Below are 25366 nucleotides of genomic sequence, written 5' to 3'. Positions count from 1 at the left end.
AGGAAGGAAGGAAGGAAGGAAGGAAGGAAGGAAGGAAGGAAGGAAGGAAGAGAAAGAAAGAAAGAAAGAAAGAAAGAAAGAAAGAAAGAAAGAAAGAAAGAAAGAAAGAAAGAAAGAAAGAAAGAAAGAAAGAAAGAAAATGTGCTTTGAGAACTTACTGGCCCTAGAAGGTCTCTGATTTCCTAAAAAATTCAGAATTCTGAAGTGGAGGGCCTGCTATCTGGTGCTCTTGAATTCCAAGGAAACGGATTGCTACACAGGGCTCTAATAAAGTTGCCATAAACATCTGTGGGAAATCTGAGCGTAATCTTGTGGAGGGATATTAAATTTGCAGGGCCTGTTGGCTATTTCCCGCTCCCCCCCCCCCCACAAGTGTTAGGTCCCCGTCTGGTAAATGAGGTGAATTCCTTGACACTGTTTTCCTAAGGAGTCTGGAGAGCTCTGAGGATTGGTAAGAGGGCTGCCTTTCACTTTTTAAGCCCTGGTTTGAATCTAACCTGGGTTAACCTTGTGACCCTGAATTGTTTGTGTGCAATGAGGCCCCATCTCAGTCTTGCCTGAAGGAAACGCCTTTCACATAGAAATCGGCACTAATTGGTCTCCCTGTTGACAAGCTTAGCTGAGGGGCCAGGATTGAGTAGGCAGTGAGGACAGAAACTAAATGACCCCACCTCGGCTCAGCATGTTGGCTGGAGGACACGGAGCAGCTTCCAGTTCTTTCCCTCTGACAGCAGCATCCAGCACTGGAGGCAACGGCGTAGATCCGGGAGGTCTGCAGGCCCACCGGGTGTGCACGAAGGTCTGATGCTTTCCACATGTCAGGCCCTGCTCTGCAAAGCAGCCTTGGCGCCCATAGGGCTCTCGGCCAGGATTCTGCCAACTTCTTTTGTAAAGGGCCAGGGAGGAGATAGGTTAGGCTTTGCAGACGATACAGATTTTGTTGGAGCCGCTCAACTTGACTGACAAAAGCGGCCACACATCATACCTATGTGACTGTGTGTGTGCCAATCTCCCAACACAATCGTGGGGCCATGGAAAATTGAGTTTTATATAATTTTCACACGTCAAGAAATATTTTCCTTTGTTTTTTTTTTCAAGCATTTAAAAATATAAAGATTATCCTTAGCTTACAGGCCATACAAAAACATGCAGTGGGCCACATTTGGCCTACCCCCGCCGTAGTTTGCAACCTCTGCTTTATTTATTTTATGTTTTGTTATTTTATAATTTGTATGCCATATTTTTTTTTTCAATTTGAGAGAGAGAGGAGAGAGAGAGCAAGCGAGGGAGAAGGGCAAAGGGAGAAAGAGATCCATGTTCAGCAAAGAGCCCGGGGTTTGATCCCAGGACCCTGTCCTCATGACCTGAGCTGAAATCGAAATCAAGGGTCAGACGCTCAACCGACTGAGCCACCCAGATGCCCACCCCCCATAATTCTTTTTTTAATTCAAGTATAATTAACATACAGTGTTACACAAGTTTGATTATATTAGAATCAATATAATGATTCAACAATTCTATGCATTTCTCACTGCTCATCAAGATATGTGAACTCTGTGGCTAAAATGAGCAAATCAGAGAACTCTAGATGCTGACGAGGATGTGGAGAAACGGGCACCCTCCTACACTGTTGGTGGGAATGCAAACTGGTGCAGCCCCTCTGGAAAACAGTGTGGAGGTTCCTCAGGAAACTAACAATAGAGCTCCCCTAGGACCCAGCCATAGCACTGCTAGGAATTTACCCAAGGGATACAGACATGCTGAGGCATAGGAGCACATGGACCCCAATGTTCATAGCAGCACTCTCCACAATAGCTAAAACGTGGAAAGAGCCTAAGTGTCCATCAACAGATGAATGGATCAAGAAGATGTGGTTTATCTATACCATGGAATACTACATGGCAATGAGAAACAATGAAATCTGGCCATGTGTAGCAACATGGATGGACCTTGAGGCGTTATGCTGAGCGAAATAAGTCAGGCAGAGAAGGACAAATATCATATGTTCGCATGTATAGGAGGATTAGGAAGAGCTTAACTGAGGACCATGGGGGAGAAGAAGGAGGGAAATGGTGGGGGAGAGGGAGAGAGGCAAACCATGAGAGACTCTTGAATGCTGAGAAACAAACTGAGGACTGATGGATGTGTGGGGGAGGGGGGAGATGGGCACAGAGGAGGGCACTTGTGGGGATGAGCACTGGGTGTTATATGGAAACCAATTTGACAATAAACAATTTGTAAAAAAAAAAAAAAGATATATGAACTCTGAGTCCCCTTTCTACACCCGATAAATGTGGAAAACTTTCCGAATTTGTGTGTCATCTTTGCTCAGAGATTCTCATCTCTGTATCATTCCAACTTCAGTATATGTGCTGCGGACGCAAGCGCTCCAGACTTCTGCTGCTGACCAAGACTTGGAACTTTCCCTCATTCCCACTCCAGCAGTTAGCGGTTGCTCTAGGGGACCCTGGGCATTGACTCCACCTCTGCAGGTCTCGGTCTTTTCATCAAGTGTGTTTTGACAGATTGGGGAGGAACAGGAACAAATGAAACAAAGTTCCTTTTAGCTATATTAGATTTCCTGATTCTATTCTAGGAGTGTAAGTCAACACAAGCAATGTTACCTATGTGGAATGGAAATTAATTAAGTTAAAGGAAGCACATAAATCTTAATATTCTCAATGTGATTTTTTCCTTCTAGTAAGAGGAGCAATGTCACCATCCTGATAGCAAGACCAACATTTATAGCCTCCTATCTCTATTTGAAGGCTCACACCCTTTCTTTCTGTTTGCCAGCACTATTATTCTCTTTTCTGTGTTTTTTTATACTTTTCCTTTTTTTGGTGGGTGTGGAAAATATGATCCCAGAGTTTATTGGAAAACAGAAATGTTTTTCCTCCAAAGATGTTATTTTAAAATATTAATGTTTTGGGGGGCGCGTGGGTGGCTCAGGTAAGCCAGCTCTTAATTTCGGCTCAGGTCATGATCCCACAGCTTGTGAGTTCGAGCCCCATCATGGGCTCTGTGCTGACAGTGTGGAGCCTGGTTGGGATTCTCTCTTTCCCTGTCTCTCCTTCTTTCTCTCTCTATGCCCCTCCCTCACTTGTGCACATGTCTTTCTCTCCCAAAATAAATAAATAAACTTTAAAAATTGTTAGTGGCAAGTATATTTTATAAGCACTGCTACCCAGGTGTACCTTATTGTAGGGGGTGATGACTGAGGGTTAGTAATCATTTTCACTGAAGATCAGAAAAGAAAATCCCCAAACAGCTTACCGAACACGCTGATTTTTTTAAAGGTGAAGGTATTTTCAGAACATATTCATTTCTTCACAAATTACATTCATGTATCCCTTTGGTGTTCCTTTTGTTCTTTGTATCAAATACCCAGCCAGTGTTCAAATTTCTCGTAAGTTGTTTCCCACTTGCTTTGTTGAATTTAGGATCCAAATAAAGTCTACACTAACCAGGGCATTAGTTGATACCTCTTTTTTTTTTCTTTTTACTTTATGCTCCTCCCTTGGTTTGTTTTTGTCATCATAAATTTGTTATGAAGGCTCTGATGTTTTTTGTTTTTTCTTAAAATTTTTTAATATTTGTTTTTACTTTTGAGAGAGAGAGACAGAGCATGAGTAGGGGAGGGACAGAGAAAGAGGGAGTCATGGAATCTGAAGCAGGCTCCAGGCTCTGAGCTGTCAGCACAGAGCCCCTTGTGGGCTTGAACTCACAAACCATGAGATCATGACCTGAGCCGAAGTCAGACACTCAACCAACTAAGCCACCCAGGCGCCCCAAGTCTCTGATGTTCTGAAAAACACTAGATTGAAAGCTGAGTGAATGGAGATGTTTCCTCCATTTTGTGTCTTCCTCTTTATTTTAAACGTCTTATATATTTTGAGAGAGGGGGAGAGAAAGAGAGAGACAGAAAGAGAGAAAGAGAGCAGGGGAGGGGCAGAGAGAGAGAATCCCAAGCAGGCTCCCATCAGCTCAGAGCCTGACCCTACAAACCATGAGATCATGACTGGAGCCGAAATCAAGAGTTGGAAGCCATGCTCAACCAACTGAGCCCCCAGGGCACCCTTGTGTCTTCCTTTTTATTAACCAAAGCAGCACCTGGGATTTAGCAGGCTCAATAAATATTTTTGTTCTTTCTTCTTTTTCTTATTTTTGAGAGCACAAGGGGGAAGGGGGGCAGGAAGAAAGAAAGGGAGATAGAAGATTGGAATCAGAATCTGTGCTGACAGCAGAGAACTGAATGTGGGGCTCGAACTCATGAACCGTGAGATCATGACCTGAACCAAAGTTGGATGCCTAACCAATGGAGCTGCCCAGGAGCTCCAAGTGCTTTTTCTTGCTGCATTATAGGTACTTCTACAAAGTCTCCTGCTCTATTTGGATGCTCTAGAGAACGCTGAATGAACTGCATCCACACAGGCTCAAACCAGGGTTGGTTGGCACCGACTTGGACATCCAGTCCTTCCTTATCACACTGTTGTTCTTTAACCATCTTGTTCAGAGAACCATTTTCTGGCTTTTGAGCCATGCTGTGAGGTCATTCTAGAACGTATACAGATGAACATAAGTAATCCCACATTCCTGTTAAGAAGCTTAAACAACGGGTAACAGGTAGCCTATGAGAAGGGACAAAGCATCCGTTTGTTTCCCAATCCAAGACAATTTCAGGCGTGACGAGACGCCTTAGCATCTTCCTCCCTTCCCTCCACACGAAAGCAGAGAAGAAGGGCGCCCGGGGGCCTCAGTCAGTTAAAGGTCTGACTTCGGCTCAGGTCACGATCTCATGTTTCGTGGGTGAGCGTCCACATCGGGCTCACCGCTGTCGGTGTGGAGCCTTCTTGGGCTCTTTTGTGCCTCTCTCTTCCTGCTTCTCCCCCACTCACACCGTTTCTCTCTCTCTCTCAAAAATAAACAAAAAAATTAAAAAAGAGAAAAAAAGAAAGAAAGCAGGGAAAGGAGACTCCTAGCTACAGGGCAAGGGCCTCGCTGGAAACAGAGTTCCTTTGAGATCTGGGCATCTGGAGTGTGGCCAACTCATTTTTGAAGGGATTTGCATGGAAATAATAGGATATGAGGCCCAGCTTTAGAGCCTGTGCTGTAATAAAACCGAAGAGAAGTGGTTTCTCCTTTAAAATCCTGAAACTCAGTTTGGCATCTTGCCTGGGGCCTGCATACTTTAGTCTTTTTTTTTTTTTTTTTTTAGGTGTAGAGGAAAGAGTTAATTTGATTTTCCATGTTTCAAACAGGAATCTTGTTGACTTGCTCTGGTACCAGGGCACTTCACTGGATGCTTTTTAAACAGGCTGGTGTTGCAGCTTTCTCTCTGGAAGTAATATTTTCCAGCTCTGAGACCTGCCCTCTGACCCCAAGTGCAATGGGTAAGTGGAATGATGGAGTCTCGCCATTGTGGTGAGAAGGTTTAGTGGCACCGATGGCCCCCGTGCAGGAGAGCCAGCTGCCTTAACTTCCTTTAAAGCAAACATTACTGGGGCCTTTTCAAAAAATTCTGGTATAGAAAAACTCAAAGAAAGAAATAATAATTGCTTGTAATTCCACCATCTAGAAATAATCTTTTGTAATATAGTGATAATATTCCAGTTCCCCCTCCCCAAACAAAATGGGATTATACGGGCACCTGGATGGCTCAGTGGGTAGATCTTGTGACTCGTAATCTCAGGGTTGTGAGTTCAAGCCCCGAGCTCCATGCTGGGTGTACAGATTTAAAAAAATAAATAAATAAAAGAGGATTGGGGCACCTGGGTGGTGCAGTGCATTAAGCTTCCAACTTTAGCTCAGGTCATGATCTTACAGTTCATGAGTTCAAGCCCCTCATAGGATTCTGTGCCGATAGCTTAGAGCCTGCTTCAGATTCTCCGTCCCCTTCTTTCTCTGCCCCTTCCCTGCTTGCTCTTTCTCTCAAAAATGAATAAACATTTAAAAAAAAGATTATGAGGGTATTTTAAATGTCTTATGAGTGTTCCTTTAACCAGTGGGAAGGGGCAGAGTGCAGGAAGTTAGTATTGGTTCCTGACAAAGACTCTCCTTGACCAAACTTTGGGTCAGGCTCCTCTAAGCCTTCTTTCTTTTCTTTATTTTTTAAAAGTAGTTTTCACAGACAACGTGGGGCTTGAACTCACGATTCTGAGATAAAGAGTCAGGTGCTCCACTGACTCAGCCAGCCAGGTGCCTCTCCTCTAAGCCTTCTTTCTGAGTAGGCCTTGACTTTGGGCCCCAACGTGTCTTCTGCCTACTCAGCCTTAGCAAGAATCCTGCCAAGGTCAGTTTAGTATGAATCCCCAACCAGACCCTTGATATCTGACCAAGTTCTTCACTCTCTACCTTTGATGTATAAATCCTTGACCTGCCTTTAGCAGGAGTCCTATTAGGTCAGTTTAGCAAGAACCACCCCCCCACCCCCCGCCCCACCACTGGACCCTTGATGTCTCCTTCTTAGTGATTTTCTATCCACTGACTCCCTAACTCTGCTTCCTGGTTGAAATCCCCAGCTTCTCTGCTGTCTTTGCTTTACAACTGTCTGCTGTTTAGACTTTGCAATAGTCTTAAACAAAGTCTTCCCTCCCATTTTAGCAAGCGTCTGAATAATTTTTTCTTGAACACTTCTCACGTCAGAATCATGGGGTTTCCAGTGTTCGTCGCCTTTAAATGTTTCAAACTAAGGATCTTTTTTTCTCCAATATTTATTTCTCTGCTGGCCTCTTGCCATTGGAGACATAAAGTGGACTGTTCAAAGGCAAATCAGAGTCAGCTTTGGGATATCCGGCTCTCAGGGTCTGGATTTGCATCCCTTAGCGTCTCACTGGACTCCATGACTATTTAAAGTACATTTGGGTTTCTATTTTTGGGTGTGAAAGTGGAGGTGTAGCACCAGGAAGCTGGAAGGGATCCTAAGATGTTCTTCAGGTTTGGCTAAGTATTTTACTCTCTTTTTACAGGTAATGCTACCATGATCCAGAGTCTTATCTGAGTTCAGTGGCTAGAATAATGGAGATAATTTGTGGTGTGGTGTGGTGGTGTGTGTGTGTGTGTGTGTGTTTAAAGAAATGGTATTAAATGCCTTTCCCCTGCCCCCACCTACTCCTCTCCTATGCTCTTTGCATCAACACAGTTGCTTAGCAAAGCCTCACATTGCTCTTTGAGGAACACAAACAAAAGTCTCCAGGGTTCATTCATTCATTCTTCTGGAACAGAGAAAAAAGGATGGTATGGAAGCAGAAGTGGTCATAATAAAGAGAAGCCAGACAGAAAATGATTTCTAAATCAGCCTTTAGTGTCAAGCCATGATTATCTTTTTAAAATTTCTTTAAATGTTTATTTTGAGAGAGAGAGAGAGAGAGCGAGAGAGAGCAAGGGAGGGGCAGAGAGAGAGGGAGACACAGAATTCGAAGCAGGGGCCAGGCTCTGAGATGTCAGCACAGAGCCCATTGCGGGCCTCAAACTCATGAACGATGAGATCATGAACTGAGCCGAAGTCGGAAGTTAACCAAACATCATCCTCAGTGTAACATGTGTGCTGTAAACAGACTCCAGAGAAACCACTGAATTCTAAATGCCTGGGTATGGCCTGGGCGTGTCTATTCCTTGAAGCTCTGCTCTGGCATTGGCTGTCGGATGACCAGGTCTTCCTGTGACTCACCCACAAACCAGTAATGCTTTGGTGTGTGATGACCCCAAGCTAGTGAGAAGCAGCAAAAGTGAAGTTATTCTGGATGGAGTACTAGTTAAATCGGGCTAGGAGCGCCTGGGTGGCTCAGCCGATTAAGCGTCCGACTTTGGCTCAGGCCATGATCTCGTGGTTCGTGGGTTCAAGCCCCATGTCAGGCTCTGTGCTGACAGCTTGCTCGGAGCCTGGAGCCTGTTTCAGATTCTGTATCACCCTCTCTCTCTGACGCTCCCCTGCTCACACTGTCTCTCTCTCTCTCAGAAATAAATAAAACATTTAAAAAATACATAAATAAAACTAGTTAAATCGGGCTTGATTCAAGTAGAAAGAATCTATGGCCCAGGTACTGGACTATGTGCAGGGTCACAGACATGACTCAGGAGCCTGGCCCTCAAGAAATCTCAGGTTGCCTGACGAGACAGATAATTATTGCAGCCCTTAACACACAGGTGTTATAAAAGGGTTAACAATGTGCTCCTCAAACAGATGATACCACCCTGGATTTGTCACATCTCTCTGTCTGTCCCCTGTTCACACAAGTGCAGGCTCTCTCTCAAAATAAATAAATTATATATATGTATATATACATATATGTATATGTATATATCTGGAATATTGTATCAATCAGTGCATAAAGTTTTGTCTCAATATTTTTAACAACTGCATAGCATGCTGTTTAGATTAGTATATAGTGTTAAAATTACTTTGTTCTTTCTCAGGCATAGATTCTACTGAAAAAGATTATTTAAAAATCCCTTTATCAGGAGACTTTTTAGTGTACCTTTTAGTTTGACTACTGTGTCCCTCTTTAAGCAGACGATGATACCAAATCCGTCTTCTAAAAATGTTTCTGTGGGGCCGCCTGGGTGGCTTAGCCGGTTAAGCGTCCGACTTTCGCTTAGGTCATGATCTCGCGGTTCATGGGTTCGAGCCCCGCTTCGGGCTCTGTGCTGACTGCCAGCTCAGAGCCTGGAGCCTGTTTCAGTCTGTGACTCCCTCTCTCTCTGACCCTCCCCTACTCACGCTGTCTTTCTCTCTGTCTCCTAGAAATAAATAAAACATTAAAAAAAAAAAGATAAAAATGTTTCTGTGGGGCGCCTGGGTGGCTAGGTCGGTTAAGCGTCCGACTTTCACTTAGGTCATGATCTCGCAGTTCGTGGGTTCGGGCCCCGCGTCGGGCTCTGTGCTGACTGCCAGCTCAGAGCCTGGAGCCTGTTTCAGTCTGTGACTCCCTCTCTCTCTGACCCTCCCCTGCTCATGCTGCTCTCTCTCTCTCTCTCCTAGAAATAAAAAAAAATAAATAAAAACGTTTCTGTGTCTGGTTTCCAGAGATCGCAAAGATGGAGGACCCCTGAGAAGGTTCTATTTCTCTAGTTTTGCCATGTCATACTGGCCATTCAGGTTGGAGACCCTGTGTTCCATTAACTCTTAAGACATGTTCCAGTTGGTAGGAGTCTGCGGATATTTGTGAGGTAACTGATCCTTTGGGAAAACAAGCAGATGCATATTTGGCTGTAGTTTGAATTTCTGTCCTTATAGGGATGCCTGATTGCTCACTTGGAAGAGCATGCAACTCTTGATCTCACGGTCATGAGTTTGAGCCCGACACTGGGTGCAGAGATTACTTAAATAAATAAACTAGGGGCACTCAGCCGGTTGAGTGTCCTACTCTTGATTTCAGCTCGGGTCATCATCTCATCATAATCTTGAGATCGAGCCCAAATGGGGTTCTCTGGTGGGTGTGGAGCCTGCTTGGGATTCTCTCTCTCTCTCTGCCCCTCCCCTGCGCGCATGCTCTCTCTCTCTCAAAAATAAATAGATAGATAGATAGATAAATGAAATTAATATGTTTATTATTAATTAAGTTTATTTATTTAAACTTAAAAATAAATACAATTTTCCTCCTTACAGTCTTCCCCTTCTTTTGTTAATTAGACTAGCTTCAGTAAAATAATGGAAATGTCACACATCTGAATGAAAGTTTCCACAGTTCAAGACAGTTCTACCTCACAATTTCAGGCCATGAAACCTCATAGCTGGGTCTACTTCACAGCATCCCGGTCTCTATTAAGGGTCTGATTGTATATTTCCAGTTCAAGTGCTTAGAGAGAGAATCGAGCTCAGAACAATTTTTCAGACCAGGCAACAGGTCCCGTGAGTCAGGGCGCGGTGTTTTGCCTCCTCGCCTCGCCTGTGAGCGGGCAGTGTTGGTATCTTTGCTTCACCGTCTGTTAGCCTCGTCCTCATAGGCAAGTGGCCTAAGCTATCTAAGTTTGCTTGCTTGCTTCCTTCCTTTCTTCTTTTTTCTTTTTTCCCTAGCTTTCGTTTTTCTTGTGGAAGATGCGGCTTAATAGTATTACCCTTTTCAGAGGGTAAATTTTGAGGATGAAATTAGATTGCACATGTTCCAGGCATAGAGTGAGCTGAGAGTAAATGAGAATTATCATTATCCTTATTATCATGGAAAAGACACTGTGCTAGTTACTAGAGGTACAGAGACAGAAGTCATCGTGCTCCAGGATGGGGAACAGGGCAAAGGTGTCCTTGATCCCACAAGGTTAGGGCTACGACAGAGAGAACTCAGTGGAGGAAACCTAGTCCTCACTGTGCAGCTCCTACAGGCCGAGGAGTGAGGCTCTTTTAGGCTCTGGGCTGTATTGACCCGTCCACCTCCATCAGCGTCAGAATTCGGATGTGATGTGGTTGTCTCAGGTTTGCGTGCTCGTTTGAATTGAAAATTGTGTCTGACATGGGGCACCTGGGTGGCTCGTCGATTAAGCCTCTGACTTCAGCTCAGGTCACGATCTCGAGGTTCTTGAGTTCGAGTCCCACTGTCAGGCTCTGTGCTGACAGCTCAGAGCTTCGAGCCTGCTTTGGAGTCTGTGTCTCCCTCTCTCTCTCTCTCTCTCCCTCAAAAATAAATAAACATAATGTTTTTTTAAAAAAAGAAAGAAAATTGTGTCTGACTTACTTGTCATTGGGAACCCTAATCCATGGTTGCCCAACTCCACCTCTTATTACCTGTGTGATCAGTTAGCACTTCTTAATCCAACACAGCTTGCAGTTTCATCTACAAAAAATATAGAGATACCGAGGCACCTGGTGGCTCAGTCGTTGAACATCTGATTCCTGGTTTTGGCTCAGGTCATGATCGGGTGGTTAGTGAGATGGAGCCAGCACTGGACTCTGCGTTGACAGTGCAAGGCCTGCTTGGGATTCTCTCTCTTCCTCTCTCTGCACTTCCCTCCCCCCGCTATCTGTCTCTCTCAAAATAATTAAATAAACTTAAAAAAAATAGAGATTCTAACAGTAGTTAACACGGAGTTGTGAAATTAATGCCCCCAACATATAGTATTCAATAAATGTTAGCTATCATCATTTCATAGCATCATCTATCATTGTGAGAATGATTTACAAGGAGTAGGGTATATCCAATTATTATGGTTGTTATTGATGATTGATGAGCTGAGGGAGCGGGAAGTCTGGAGTGATTGCCCAGTCTGGCCAAGCATCCCTCCTCCCTCTTATAGGGCCAACTTCTAGTAGTAGTAATAAAAGCCCTACCTCTCATTTTCTGTTCTTTCCTCCAGGAACCCTCACCCAGTGCCCCAGCCAAGGTTCTGTCCTCAGCACATGAGCTGGACCACCTCACTCCGAGGCCCTCGCTACAGTCGGCCGGACAGATCACAAGCGCCTCTCCCTTCGGTCCTGGGAGCTACTGGGACAAGACGGTCTTTTCGGAATGCCCGGATCCAACCCAAGGCGGAATTCCACGGACTTCACCACCGCGCCTCGCCAATCGGGGTGGCCCCTCTGGAACATTTTCCTTCCCTTACCACCTACGTGTATAGGATTTCCCAGGGAGGGGGGCAGACCCTAGAACCTCGGACATTCATGGATAGAAGGAATTTTAGAATTGTTAGAATTCAGTTCCAACTCTTCATTTTACAGGACAGTAAAGGGAGACTCCCAAAAAAGGGAAGTAGCGAGCAAAACAGCAGACCGAGCCTCAAATCTGAGTCTACAGACTCCCGCCCGGAGAGAGGTCCTCGACACCCGCGGGCTGTCCCTGGTGGTGGCCTCTCTCACTAGGAAGGATCCCAAAGCCAGGGCGATGGCGGCCACTCGGGTCCGCTCAGCTCTGGGGACCGCTGGACGCGCTACTCGAGCTGCGGTTGAAAAAGGCTCTCGGTGGCTACGGGGCAGGAGAGCTCCCGGTTGCCCCGGGAGCTGGGAAGTGCAGGGAGACACCGGGGGGAGGGGGGTGGCGGGGGGGAGGTAATGGGAGGCGGGGCGGCGGTGTCCTGACCGGGGTGGAGCAAGGCCTGGTAACTCAGGCCTTGGAAACCCCCATTGGGCGCCGGCGGCCGCCCCCAGTCCTCGCGTCCCGCCCCACCCCCCGACCCGCCGAGCGCAGTGGTCCCCGCCCCCTGGAGCCCGTTCCCCCGGCAGCCGGCGCCCCGCGCAGTAAGCCGATTCCTCCCGCCGGACGTGCGGGGCCCGCAGCCGGTGCTCCCGCCTGACCATGCGCTAGGCTGCGGGCCCCGACCTCCCGCGGCGGCATGGCCCGGCCTGTGCAGCTGGCGCCGGGCTCGCTGGCGCTGGTGCTGTGCAGGCTGGAGGCGCAGGAGGCGGCGGCGGCGGGCACCGAGGAGCCTGGCGGGCGCGCGATCTTCCGCGCTTTCCGCCGCGCCAACGCGCGCTGCTTCTGGAACTCGCGGCTGGCGCGCGCCGCCTCGCGGCTGGCCTTCCAGGGCTGGCTGCGGCGCGGGGTGCTGCTGGTGCACGCGCCTCCCGCCAGCCTGCAGGTGCTGCGCGACGCCTGGTGCCGCCGCGCGCTGCGCCCCCCGCGCGGCTTCCGCATCCGGGCGGTGGGTGAGTGCGGGGGCCCGGACGGGAGGGTCGCCCGCCCCGGCCGCGGGGACGGAGCCCTGGCCACCGGGGGCGCGTGCTGCCCGGGCTCGGCTGTGAGGTCGCGGGAGCGGGAGAAGAGGGAAGAGGGGTGGGCGGCCAGCGGGCTGCTAGAGGAGGACCCGCCGCCTCCCAAGACATTTCTTTCTGCCAGGACACTGAAGCTCCCCCCCTCAACTGCCCCCCCCCCCCAGCTCTGCCTGGCCGCTGCCCTGGCCAACCCCGGGGTGCCTCTATATCCCAAGTCTTTCAGCCAGTGGAGTCAACAGGTTCTAGGCCTAAGGAACTTTTACTTAGGAAAGTGATGCTTTGGGGGAGCCCGGGGCATCGGGGTTGGGGTCAGGAGACAGAGGCCTCTGCCCCGCACCATGGGTGTGCTTAGGAAGGATACTGATTCTGAACTGGTTGCTGCCTTTTTTTTTTTTTTTAAGTTACAGGCTTGGAGCGGTCAACAGTCTGTGGTTTCCATGCCCTTCTGTACTGGGTGCTGTGGTGGTCTCGGCCCAGGGCCTAGTGGAAGGTTTGGGGTCATTAACTGCTTGGGATAAAGAAGTGACAAATGGTGCTCTGAACACAGCCCATCCCATTAGCCTAAATGGAGAGAATTCCTCCTTTTCAGTCTTTTCAGAGAGCCCGTTCGTTAAAAGACAGACAGCAACTTTTTGCTCGTGTAAAATAGCTTCATTTGAGAAACGAAAGCACTGTACCTTGAGTGGTCTTGGACACCCACCGCTAAACTCTGGAGGGTTTGTCAGCTGCCTGTGACAGTCTCGTTTGTTTGCATTTAAGTGGGGTTGTGACGACCATTTGATGGTGTGCTGTTGACAAGTCACCAGTTGGTTCAGCCCTGAATTCTGACTCCTGCCAAGGAACCACCCCCCACCCTCAGTCCATAAATCCTCCTCCTCAGATGGAGCAAATAAAACACATTTGTTTTAAGTCCCCAGGGAGAAGGGAGGTGGGGGGTGGGAGGGTAGCAAGAGGCACTTGATGTTCTTGTGTATCATCTGCTCAGAGATGATGTCTCAACATCCAGGGCCAGGTGGGCTAAATAAACCTTGGCTTTTCATCTCCATGCATTCCCATTCTGTCTGGTACCCCTGCCCCACTTTCATGGGGGGAGGGGGCAGACCTACTTTAACTCTTCTGTTAAAAGCAAAAGAGAACTCATCTGTAAAGCCACATACACACATTTCATCACCTTTGACTTGCAGGTATTAGTGAAGAAAATAGGTTTCTGACTCTAATAGCAGAGAGCCAAGTAGCCAAGCCAGAATTCTCACAGGGAAGGGGTCTTTCAGACAGGCTGGATGAAAAACTCTTTTCAGCTCTGTGTTCTCTGTTTTTCTGGTTTGAATTAGTGGTCGCATTCTCTCCCCCCACCCCCCCTTCAAAGGGTGAGCGAGAGTATTGTAGAGAAGGAGTGGAGGGAATTGGGTCTGGACCTGAGGGTGACGCAGAGCACTTGTGCTACGCCAGAGGCAGCCATGATGTTACCTCCTGGGGCCCGTCAAGCAGTGGGGGTGCTGGTTCTTGGTTTGGCCCTGTTTGCTGCCATCTGAAAAGTGCCATGGGGCAAAGAAAGTCCTGATGATGAAAGTCACCTTCCAGGAAGGCAAGGGGAGAACAGCGGTGCACTCTTGCAGGTACTGTTACCTTGTGGCAAGGATCAAAATGCTAGCAAAAGACAAAAAAGATTAGTTTGGTCAGATCAGTTCGGTTCCTTTGCTGTAGATTTTTTTTTTTTTTTTAAGGCTCATTTACTCCCATATAAAAGCATTTGAGCATAGGGAATGCTGCTGGCCAGCTCCGACAATGGGCAGGGGGTGGCCACCAGCATTATAAATCCATGGTACTCTGCTGGGTCCTTCTCCTGGGCTTCTGGACCTGGAACTCCTAGGGCCTCATAAAATATGAGGAAGGCGTGCCCTGGTTGGGCAGACAAGAGTGACTGGAGTTTCGAGTTTCTGGTGCAGACCCGAGTTTAAGGAGAAATTTATGTTTTCTCCATGTTTTGTGTCTTTTCTTTCCCTCTTCACTCTCCAAATCAACTTCCCTCTGGTGCGAAAATCCATTCCCAGGCATGATGGGCATGGGATCTTTAGCTGAGATGGCCAGGAGCTAACTCTTCTTTTGTGCTCTAGTCCTTCTGTCTTTGTTTGCTTGTTTGTTTTTAATAAGCAAGTGACATTAACAAATGAAAAGGGTGAGCTCTGGAAACTGGAGGAAAATATCTGCGCTGCCAGCTGAGCCACTGCAGGTGGTTAGGGGTGGGGGGCACCTGTATTTGTTAGGCTGAATCAGTTGTTACTCTGGGACCACACCTCCTGGTGTGGTGAAAGGTTAATGATAGCTTCTCAGGGTAAGAGAGGGAAGGCCACTTGGCCAAACAGTTTGTTCCTTTCTCCTGAAATTTATAGCTGCGGTATCCCTACTCTTTCGCACCCTAGCATGGCCTTCCATCTGTTATCATTGAATAAAAATGCCTGTGGCTCTTTCCAGTTACTTGCTTCATTAGTCCATTCATGTGTCAGGTACTGTTCTGGGTGTGTCTGTGTTTCAATGCATATTTCATTCAGAGCCTCTTGTGTACAAGGCGAAAATAGAGTCAGCCTATTTCTTCTGTATTCAGTTCAAGGTGTGATGGCTGAATGGGAGGATGTGTTCTAGAAGTTGGCTGGTTTCGGGGTGCCTGGGTGGCTCAATTAGTAAGCATCCGACTCTTAAACTTGGCTGAAGTCATGATCTCATGCTTTGTGAGATCGAGCCCCACATCTGCACTGTCAGCCCTAAGCCTGCTTGGGACTCTCTGTCTCCCTCTCTCTCTCTCAAAATAAATAAATAGAGAAGATGGCTTGTTCACACAGTCTTTTCTATCCCACTGTGACATTTGTGGGCACTACAGGATTGGTGTGTGATTTAGTTGGGCAAGAGTTCTCTGGCATGTGATTTGGGGCGTACTGAAGATCAGGCAGGTCAGACTGGTGAAAGGGAGGTAATAGAAGGATCTTTCCACCTTTCCCCATGTCCCTCATTCATCCGGATTTGCCTGAGACTTCCCTGGATTTAGAAATGATAGTCTTGCATCTTAGGAACCCCTTCAGTCCCAGGCAAACTGGGATAATTGGTTTTCCTAATTTGGGGAGAATTGACATTTTAGCAATCCATGAACATGGTATATCTCTGTTTGCATGTTCTTAATTTTTCTTACCAATGGCTTGTACTTTTTAGGATAGAGGGCATGAATATTGTTGTTAAATTTGTGTTCCTAAGAACTTTATGCTTTTGGATGCTACTATAAAATTATTTTACTTTTTTTTTGAGAGAGAGAGAGAGCAGGAGTGTGAGCAAGGAAGGGGCAGAAGGAGAGGGAGAAAGAGAATCTTAAGCAAGCTTCATGCCTAGCACAGAGCCCAGTGAGCCCAAGACAGGGCTGCATCTCACAACTGTGAGATCATGACATGAGCCAAAATCAAGAGTCAGATGCTTAACTGAATGAGCCACCCAGGTGCCCCCCATCCCCCCAGTTTTTATTTTTATCACCTGGTGCTTGTCGTGACAAGTGCACTCCTTAATCCTCATCACCTATTTCACCCATCCCCCCACCCACCTCCCCTTTGGTAATCATCAGTTTGTTCTCTATAGTTAAGAATCTGTTTCTTGTTTTCATTTCCTCTCTTTTGTTTTTGTCTGTTTCGTTTCTTCAGTTCCACATATGAGTAAAATCATAAGGTATTTGTCTTTCTCTGACTGACTTATTTCTCCTAGCGTTATACTCTCTGGTTCCATCCATGTTGCAAATGACAATATTTCATTCTTTTTTATGGCTGAGTAATATTCCATTGTATCTGTATACCACATCTCCTTTATCCATTTATCTATTGGTGGACAGTTGGGCTGCTTCCATAGTTTGGCTTTTGTAAATAATGCTGCAGTAACCATAGGGATTGCTGTATCCCTTTGAATTCGTGTTTCTGTGTTTTGGAGGTAAGTACCCAGTAGTGTGATTACTGGATCAGATCATAGGGTAGTTCTTTTTTTTTTTTTTTTTTTTTACAAATAGTTTGTCAAATTAGTTTCCACGTAACACCCAGTGCTCATCCCCACGAGTGCCCTCCTCCATGCCCATCCCCCCTCCCCCCACACCCATCAGTCCTCAGTCTGTTTCTCAGCATTCAAGAGTCTCTCATGGTTTGCCTCTCTCCCTTTCCCCCACCATTTCCCCCCTTCTTCTCCCCCTTGTTCCTCAGTTAAGTTCCTCCTAATCCTCCTATACGTGCAGACATATATTTGTCCTTCTCTGCCTGACTTATTTCGCTCAGCATAACGCCTCAAGGTCCATCCATGTTGCTGCACATGGCCAGATTTCATTGTTTCTCATTGCCATGTAGTATTCCATGGTATAGATAAACCACATCTTCTTGATCCATTCGTCTGTTGATGGACACTTAGGCTCTTTCCATGTTTTAGCTATTGTTGAGAGGTTTTTTTTTTAAGATTTTATTTTTACTTTTTTGGCTTGTTTTTAATGTTTATTTATTTTTGAGAGGGAGAGAGACAGAGAGAGAGAGCGTGAGCGGAGGATGGGCAGAGAGAGAGGGAGACAGAATCTGAAGCAGGCTCCAGGCTCTGAGCTGTCAACACAGAGCCCGATGTGGGGTTCGAACTCACAGACTGCAAGATCATGACCTGAGCCGAAATCAGACGCCCAACCGACTGAGCCACCCAGGCACCCCTTAAGATTTTATTTTTTAGGTAATCTCTATACCCAGTGTGAGGCTCAAACTCAAAACCCCAAGATTAAGAGTTGCATGCTCTACCAAATGAGCTAGCCAGGCACCCCATGGGTTGTTCTATTTTTAACCTTTTGGGAAACCTCTATACTGTTTTCCACAGTGGCTGCACCAGTTTGCACTTCCACCAGTGACGCAAGAGGGTTCCTTCTCCACATTCTCCCCAACACCTATTGTTTCTTGTGTTTTTGATTTTGGCCATTCTGACATGTGTGAGGTGATATCTCATTATAGTTTTGATTTGCATTTCCTGATAAGTGTTGTTGAGCATCTTTTCACGTGTCTGTGGGCCATCTGTAAATCTTTCTTCTTTGGAGAATTATCTGTTCATGTCTCCTGCCCATTTTTTAGTTGGATTATCTGTTTTTTAGGTGTTGAGCTTTATAAGTTCTTTATATATTTTGGATATATGTCAATTGCAAGTATTCACCCATTCCATAGGTTGCCTTTTAGTTTTGCTGTTTCCTTCGCTCTGCAGAAGCCTTTTATTTTGATGTAGTTCTGATAGTTTATTTCTGCTTTCGTTTCTCTTGCCTCAGGGGACATATCTAGAAAAAACTTGCTACAGCTCTTGTCAGAGAAATTACTACCTTTGCTTTCTAGGATTTTTATGGTTTCAGGTCTCACATTTAGGTCTTTAATCCATTTTGAGTTTATTTTTGTGTATGGTTTAAGAAAGTGGTCCAATTTCATTCTTTTGCGTATTGCTGTCCAGTGTTCCCGACACCATTTATTGAAGAGACTTTTTCCCATTGGATGTTCTTTCCTGGTTTGTCAAAGACCATATAATTTGGGTTTCTTTCTGGGGCTTCTAATCTGTTCTGTTGTTCTTTGTGTTTATTTTTGTGCCAGTTCCAAACTGTTTTGATTACTACAGTTTTGTAATATAACTTGAAGTCTGGAATGGTGATGCCTCCAGCTTTGCCATTTCTTTTTCAAGATTGCTTTGGCTATTCGGGATTTTTTGTGGTTCCATACACAATTTAGGATTGTTTGTTCTAGTTCTGTGAAAAATGTTGTGTTTTTTTTTTTAATTTTTTAATGTTTATTTATTTTGAGAAACAGAGCACAAGTGGGGAAGGGCCAGAGGGAGAGAGGGAGACACAGAATCTGAAGCCGGCTCCAGGCTCTGAGTTATTAGCTCAGAGCTTGATGTGGGGCTTGAACTCACAAACTGCAAGATCATGACCTGAGCAGAAGTCAGACGCTTAACTGACTGAGCCACCCAGGCACCCCAAATCCCGTTGGTATTTTGATAGAGTTGCACTAAATGTGTGGATTGCTTTGGGTAGTACAGACATTTTAACAGTTTGTTCTTCCAATTCATAAGTATGAAATGTCTTTCAATTTCAAAGACAAAATGTCTTTATCTTGTCTTCATTTTCTTTAATTGTTGTTTCATAGTTTTCAGAGTACAGATCTTGTTTTTCTGTTTATTTTGAGAAAGAAAGGGAGAGTGAGAGCAAGCACGAGCATAGGAGGTGCAGATAAAGAAGGAGAGAGAGAATCCCAAGCAGGTTCCGCACTGTCAGCACAGAGCCCCATGTGGGGCTCGAACTCACAAATCGTGAGATCATGACCTGACCAAAATCAAGAGTCAGACACTTAACTGAGCCACCCAGGTGCCCCCAGAGTACAGATCTTTTACCTTTTTGGTTAGGTTTATTTCTAGGTATCCTTATTTTTGGTGCAATTATAAATGACATTGTTTTCTTAATTTTGCTCTCTGCTGCTTTATTATTGGTGTATAGAAATAGAACAGATTTTTAGGGCACCTGGGTGGCTCAGTCGGTTAAGTGTCCGATTTCGGCTCAGGTCACAATCTCACGGTTCGTGGGTTTGAGCCCCGTGTTGGGCTCTGTGCTAACAGCTCGGAGCCTGGAGCCTGCTTCGGATCCTGTGTCTCCCTCCCTCTCTGCCTTCCTCTGTTCATGCTCTGTCTGTCCATCTCTCTGTCTTGAAAATAAACATTAAAAAATTTTTTTAAAAGAGAAATACAATAGATTTCTGTAGATTGATTTTGTATCCTGTGACTTTACTTAATTTATCAGTTCTAGCAGTTTTTGGGTGGAGTCTTTGGGTTTTCTACATATAGTATCATGTCATCTGCAAATAGTGAATGTTTTACTTCTTCCTTACCAATTTGGATGCCTTTTATTTCTTTTTGTTATTTGATTGCTGTGGCTAGGACTTCCACCACTATGTTGACTAAAAATGGTGAGAGCAGACATTCTTGTCTTGTTCCTAACCTTAGGAAAAAAGGTTCTTCAGTTTTTCCACGTTGAGGGTGACGTTAGCTGTCGGTTTTCAGCTAAGGTCTTGATTTCACAGTTTGTGAGATCGAGCCCCGTGTTGGGCTCTATGCTGACAGCATGGAGCCTGCTTGAGATTCTCTCTCTCTCTCCTCTCTCTCTCTCTGTTGTTCCCCCCACCCATGCTCTCTTTCTCTCTCAAAATACATAAACTTAAAAAAAAATGTCATTCTGGTGATGAGAAATGTCTAGCCTGTAGAGAAAATAATGGTCATGTCAAGATTATTTAGATAGTCACCAAGGACAAATATCTCTGTTCTATCTCTTCTTTCTCCCAAACTGATCTTGATATCTCCCGAGTCTTCTGTAGCTTGCTTATTCCTTTTCTTCTGTTAGGTGGCAATAACTCTGTCTGTTTTGCAGACAGGAAATGAAATTTAGGCTGTCCTGTGGGTGGTGGTGTGTGCATTTCTTGCCTTCCTCTCTATTCACTATCAGTCTTTCCAGGGTTCCTGTGAAAGTTCTGGCATTTGTTTATCAGTCAGTGCCCTGGCCCTCACTCTCCCTGCGAGGCTGTCAGATGGCCACCATGCCTTTGGTCCACCCCAAGGCCCAGGAAATGGCAGAAACAGCTGCTCTGGCCATGCCCCCGCTCTCACCTCTCTCCTTCCTACCCAGGATCCTTCCAGACATGTTTTTTCTGACTTCATTCTGCCAGATGTTACCTTTCTCCTTCTGTGCAGGGGCAGCTGAACAGTTCAGTCCGAAAGAGGCAAAGGGCTCACAATAGGATGTCTTGTAGGCATATTGTTACCAAGCTGGATGAGCGGTATGTAGCCTCTGGGCGGTTAATGAGCGTTTCTGGCTCCATGGTTTTACTTAGCAGCTGGTGGCAAAGAGAAGGTGCCTCGGGTTGCTGCCATGCAGCTCTGAGGCCCAGTGGGATGAAAAGATCCGTTAACCTGAAAATCAGCTTGGATTCCTCCACCCTCTTCCTCATACACCAGGCCAGCAGGGTCACCAAGTTCCATGAGGCCTAACTCCTCAGTGTCTCTTAAACCCAGTTCTTTCTCTCCATTTCCCCTGCTAGGCCTTTGTCCACCCAAGATCTTACTCTTCCTGAGTTTTGGTGTCAGCTTCTTCCCTTTCCTGGGGCGCCTCCCTTGCGCTGGCTCCATGCATCTAGTCCCTGCTCCACCTCACAGGTGGACGGACCAATGGCATCTGAAATGTGTGTTTAATTCTGCTCTTCCTCTGCTTGGATACCTCTCTTGCTCCCCTCTGCTTTTCAGAAAAAGTCCAGAGCCCTTAACATGCATCACAATGCTTCTAATCCCATTCCAGCCTGAGCCTCCTTTTCCTCCCCACCTTCTGCCGCCTGCCTTCTTGTTACCAATCCAGGTTCAATCAGAGATTCCGAACCGGTATGAGATGTATATTCAGAGATTTATTACAAAGAATTGCCTTTGCAATTGATTGTGGGGGCCGGGGAGGCAAGTCCAGAAGCTGTAGCTCTCGCCATGATGCAGGGCAGGCTGGGACTCTGAGGCACAGACGAAGCTCCTCTGTACAGGCAGAATTTCTTCTTTTGTGAAATCTCAGTTCTACTCATAAGGCCTTTCCGCTGATTGAAATCTAGATTAGGTAGGATCATCTCCCTTACCTCGAATCAACTCAGTATAAACTTTAATCACATCTACAGAATATGCGGTCCCCGAGTTAGTGTTTGATCGAATTACGGGGCTGTAGCCTAGCCAGAGCGATGGATACGACCGTCCGTCACACTCCCCTTCAGCCAGACCTGAGTGCCGTCCTCTGAAGGAGCTGGGCTGTCACTGAGGGTGTCTGCATGCTGTACCCTCTGCTGGGTGCCCAAAGTGGGTGCTCTTCCGTCTCCCCCATGCCTGCCATTGGCGGGCCCCCCATCACTGGCTGTACTTACGTGCCTGTTGCTCTTCGAGGAAAGGCCAGTTATTGAGTCATCCTTGAGTTTTAGATACTGTTACTCTTGCCTTTGTTGCTGGCTGAGGGGTGAATGTCCCAGGAGGTAAGCACGCTGTTCATTTGTTTGTAAAAGATGGTCGTCTTCCTTCTCCCATTGTGCCATGCACTGAGCCTTTTATTTTAGAGAGAGAGTAGGGGAGGGGCAGAGGGAGAGAGGACATTTCAAGCACGCTCCACGCTCAGAGTATGGAGCTGATGTGGGGCTGGATCCCACGACCCTGGGATCCTGACCTGAGCCGAAATCAGAGTCCCACACTCAACTGACCGAGCCACGCAGGAGCCCCCAGAGAAGCGTATTTTAATAAAGCAGAAGGGGAGGGCATGTGTCCTGGGCATGGCCCATGGCCCATGTGGGGAACCACAGGCAGCCAAGCACAGCCGGAGCATGGAGTGGGAGTGGGCAATGGCAGAAGGGCCTAGAGAGGGGCTGGCCTGTGACAGACTCTGACCACCATACTGAGGGGTGTGGGTTTGAGCCTGAGGCCACTGAAGAGTAGCAAGCAGTGGAGTGAATAATGAGTATGTTACACGTTACATCTAACATGGTACATAGGAAATCTTTTCTAGCCTTATGTGTGCATTCTCTTCCATCCGGAGTGTTCTCTGCAGTGGTGGTGCCTTTGGAGGGTTGCATAGCCCGTGGACCTACTGCAGTTTATGCCATTTGCACCCGTGAAGGGGTGGTAAAGCTGTAGGGAGAAGGTGAGGGCCATTTAGGACACCCAGATCTAATCCTCTGCCACTAAGCGGCTGAGTGACCAGTCCTCTGGGTGCCCCGGTTACCCCCCCGTTGGCCAGCATCCTACCTGCCCTTTCTGCAGAGTTAGCCTTAGGCTCAGATGGGACCAAGGCAAGTGGGGGCAACGTTGGAGAACACTCTGAAACGTACAGAGTACGAGAATCAAGGCTTTGCATTTATTCGTAAGTCTTTCTTTATCTTTCATCAATTTTTATTGTTTTCAGGGTACAAGTCTTTTACTTCCTCGCTTAAATGTACTCCTAAGGATTTTATTCTTTTTGATGCTATTGTCAGTGGGATTATTTTCCTAATTTTCTTTTTCGATACTTACCTGTTAGTGTATAGAAATGCAACTGATTTTTGTATGTTGATTTTATTCCCTGCAACTTTACTGTATTTGTCGATTAGGTCTAGCAGTTCTTTTGTGGAATCTTTTAGAGTTTTCTACAGTGCTCGCTTCGGCAGCACATATACTAGAGTTTTCTACATATATGATCATGTCAAAAAATAATTCCCCTCCTTCTCCTCCTCCCCCTCCCTTTTTTAAAGTACTATACCCCCAATGTGGGGCTTGAGCTCACAACGCTGAGATCAAGAGTTGCATGTTCTATTGACTGGGCCAGCTAGGTGCCCCATACTTCTTCCATTTCAATTTACATGCCTTTTATTTCTTTTTCTTGCCTAATGTCTCCGGCTAAGACTTTGAGCACTGTGCTGAATAGAAGTGATGAGAGTGGGTATACTTGTCTTGTTCCTGATCTTAGAGGAAAGGCTTTCAGTTTTACCCTATTGATTATGATCTTAGCTATGGGCTTCTCATAAATGGCCTTTATTGTGTTGATTTAATTAAGGCTAGTTTAAGGTAACTTTATCCTGTCTTAATGGATTGGAAGAGCCAATGGATTGGAAGAGGTGTGGTCTACAGATTCATTGCAACCCCTATCAAAATCTCAATGACATTTTTTTACTGAAACATAAAAAACCATTCTAAAATTCATATGGGATCACAGAGGATCCTGGGTAGCCCAAACAGTCTTGAACAAGAAAAACAAAGCCAGAAGCATCACGGTTGCTGATTTTAATGTGTTACAAAGCTATAGTAATTAAAACATTTATGATACTGGCATAAAGATAGACATATACACAAGTGGAACAGAATAGAAAGCCCAGAAATAAGCCCACATGTACACGGTTAGCTGAATTTTGATAAGGGTGCTAAGAAAACACAATGGGGAAAGTCTTTCTCTTCAACAAATGGTGCTGGGAGAACTGGACATCCACATGTAAAAGAATAAAATTGGACTCTTTTCTTAGACCATACATGGAAATCAACTCAAAATGAATTAAAAACTTGGGGGCCGGCCTGGCTTGGTTGGTTAAGCATCTGACTCTTGATTTTGGCTCAGATCGTGATCTCACAGTTTGTGGGTTCGAGCCCCATGTGGGACTCTGTGCTGTGAGCAGAGATTCTCTCTTTCTCTCTCTCTGCCCCTCCCCGGCTCACACACGCACACTCTCTCAAAATAAATAAACAAACTAAAAAAAAGAGATTTTCTCTCTTTCTCCTTCTGCTCCTCTTCCTCACTGCACTCTCTCCAAAATTAAAAATTTTTTTAATGGATTAAAGTCTTAAATGTGAGACCTGAAATTGTAAAACTCCTAAAAAAAACTGGAGGAGAAGCTTCATGTCATTGGTCTTGGCAGTGATTTCTTGAAGAGGACACCAAAAGTACAGTCAACAAAAGCAAAAACAGGCTAGTGGGGCTGAAGTACAAACACCAACTATTAATGGTGGCCGTGTTCTCCCCTGTACGGATTGTGGTGGGGGAGATGTGTGTGCTTGCGTGTGCTCGTACACTTACGGGTATTTTATATATTTTTAAGGAATTATTTTTTTTCAGGGCCTGGTATTTTAATTTAATGGGTTGCTTAGGGCAACGTATGCACCTGGTACAAAATGGCCCATAGGAAAACATCTCTTTTCCCTGCCCCCGGCCATATTTCTCTTCTCTGGGAACAGCTGCAGTGCCCAGTTCCCTAATCCTTCCAGAGACGGTTTATATGTCTACAGGCAATACAAAGGTAGATGTTTGCCCCCATTTTTTACATAAATGTTAGCATAGTACAGGTAACTTTTCTTGGAAACACAAGGTTTCTAGAAAGGTCATTAAAAAAAAGTATAAATGCAAGAAAGTTAACAGCCCTGTTGAACTGTGTGTGGAAACACTAGCTCTGTGGCATGTAGACAGGTATTACACAAAAGAGTTTCCTAGGTGTGTGTTCAGAAATTGTGTTTAAACAGGTTTCGTTACTGCAAAGACTTCTGGGAGAACTTAGTCTGTTGTCTGCCTGCATTTAGAAGGCAGGAGAAAAATCTAAGTTTTCTCCCTGTTGCCGAACTCTTTCTGGGGGACACGTTTGAGAGACTCTTGGGAAATTCTGGGTTCCTGTGGAGCGTGTTCCTGTGGAAGGAGTTGATAGGCTCATCGGGTGGGCCCAGAGGCCTGCCCTACAGAGGGCCGCTGTCTCTGAGACTTTGTGATAGTGGGATGGAGAGAGACAAAGTTAAAAACTGCCAAAGCACACCCACCCTGAGGGTCTGAGCCACGGAATATGGAAGGTGGGGAGGGGAAATGGGGAACACTGGACAGTCTGGGCTGTTTGAAGAGTATTAAAAATTTTTCTTAATATTTATTTATTTTTGAGAGAGAGTGTGTGAGCAGAGGAGGGGCAGAGAGAGAGGGAGACAGAGATCTGAAGCAGGCTCCAGGCTCCGAGCTTCAGCACAGAAGTTGACGCAGGGCTCGAACTCACAAACCGTGAGATCAAGACCTGAGTCAAAATCAGACGCTTAACTGACTGAGCCACAGATGCCCCTGATTGAAGGGTATTAATCATGGGACCTGGGACTGAGTTTTCCCAGCATTCTGGGAAATCCTGCAGCCTTCCTCTTAATGACAGTCACCATGCC

At 46.0% G+C, this 25366-nt stretch overlaps 1 protein-coding gene and 1 pseudogene across 3 annotated transcripts in view; one reads left to right on the top strand and one right to left on the bottom strand.

The window, feature by feature from the left end:
* Positions 1–2287: 2287 nt before the first annotated feature.
* LOC120232530 lies at positions 2288–2388 on the bottom strand (annotated as a pseudogene).
* Positions 2389–12258: 9870 nt separating this feature from the next.
* Positions 12259–25366, top strand: part of STOX1 (storkhead box 1) — a 51952-nt gene continuing 38844 nt past the window's right edge. For all 3 annotated transcript variants that reach the window (XM_039233213.1, XM_039233215.1, XM_039233214.1), the window contains exon 1: positions 12259–12571. In XM_039233213.1, coding sequence (XP_039089144.1) covers positions 12259–12571 — 313 coding nt within the window. The remainder of the gene's footprint in view (positions 12572–25366) is intronic.

The sequence above is a fragment of the Hyaena hyaena genome, unplaced genomic scaffold, assembly GCF_003009895.1.
Source record: "Hyaena hyaena isolate Hyena2069 unplaced genomic scaffold, ASM300989v1 scaffold_73, whole genome shotgun sequence".
Taxonomy (NCBI): Eukaryota; Metazoa; Chordata; class Mammalia; order Carnivora; family Hyaenidae; genus Hyaena; species Hyaena hyaena.
This window is presented reverse-complemented; position numbering and strand designations above follow the sequence as displayed.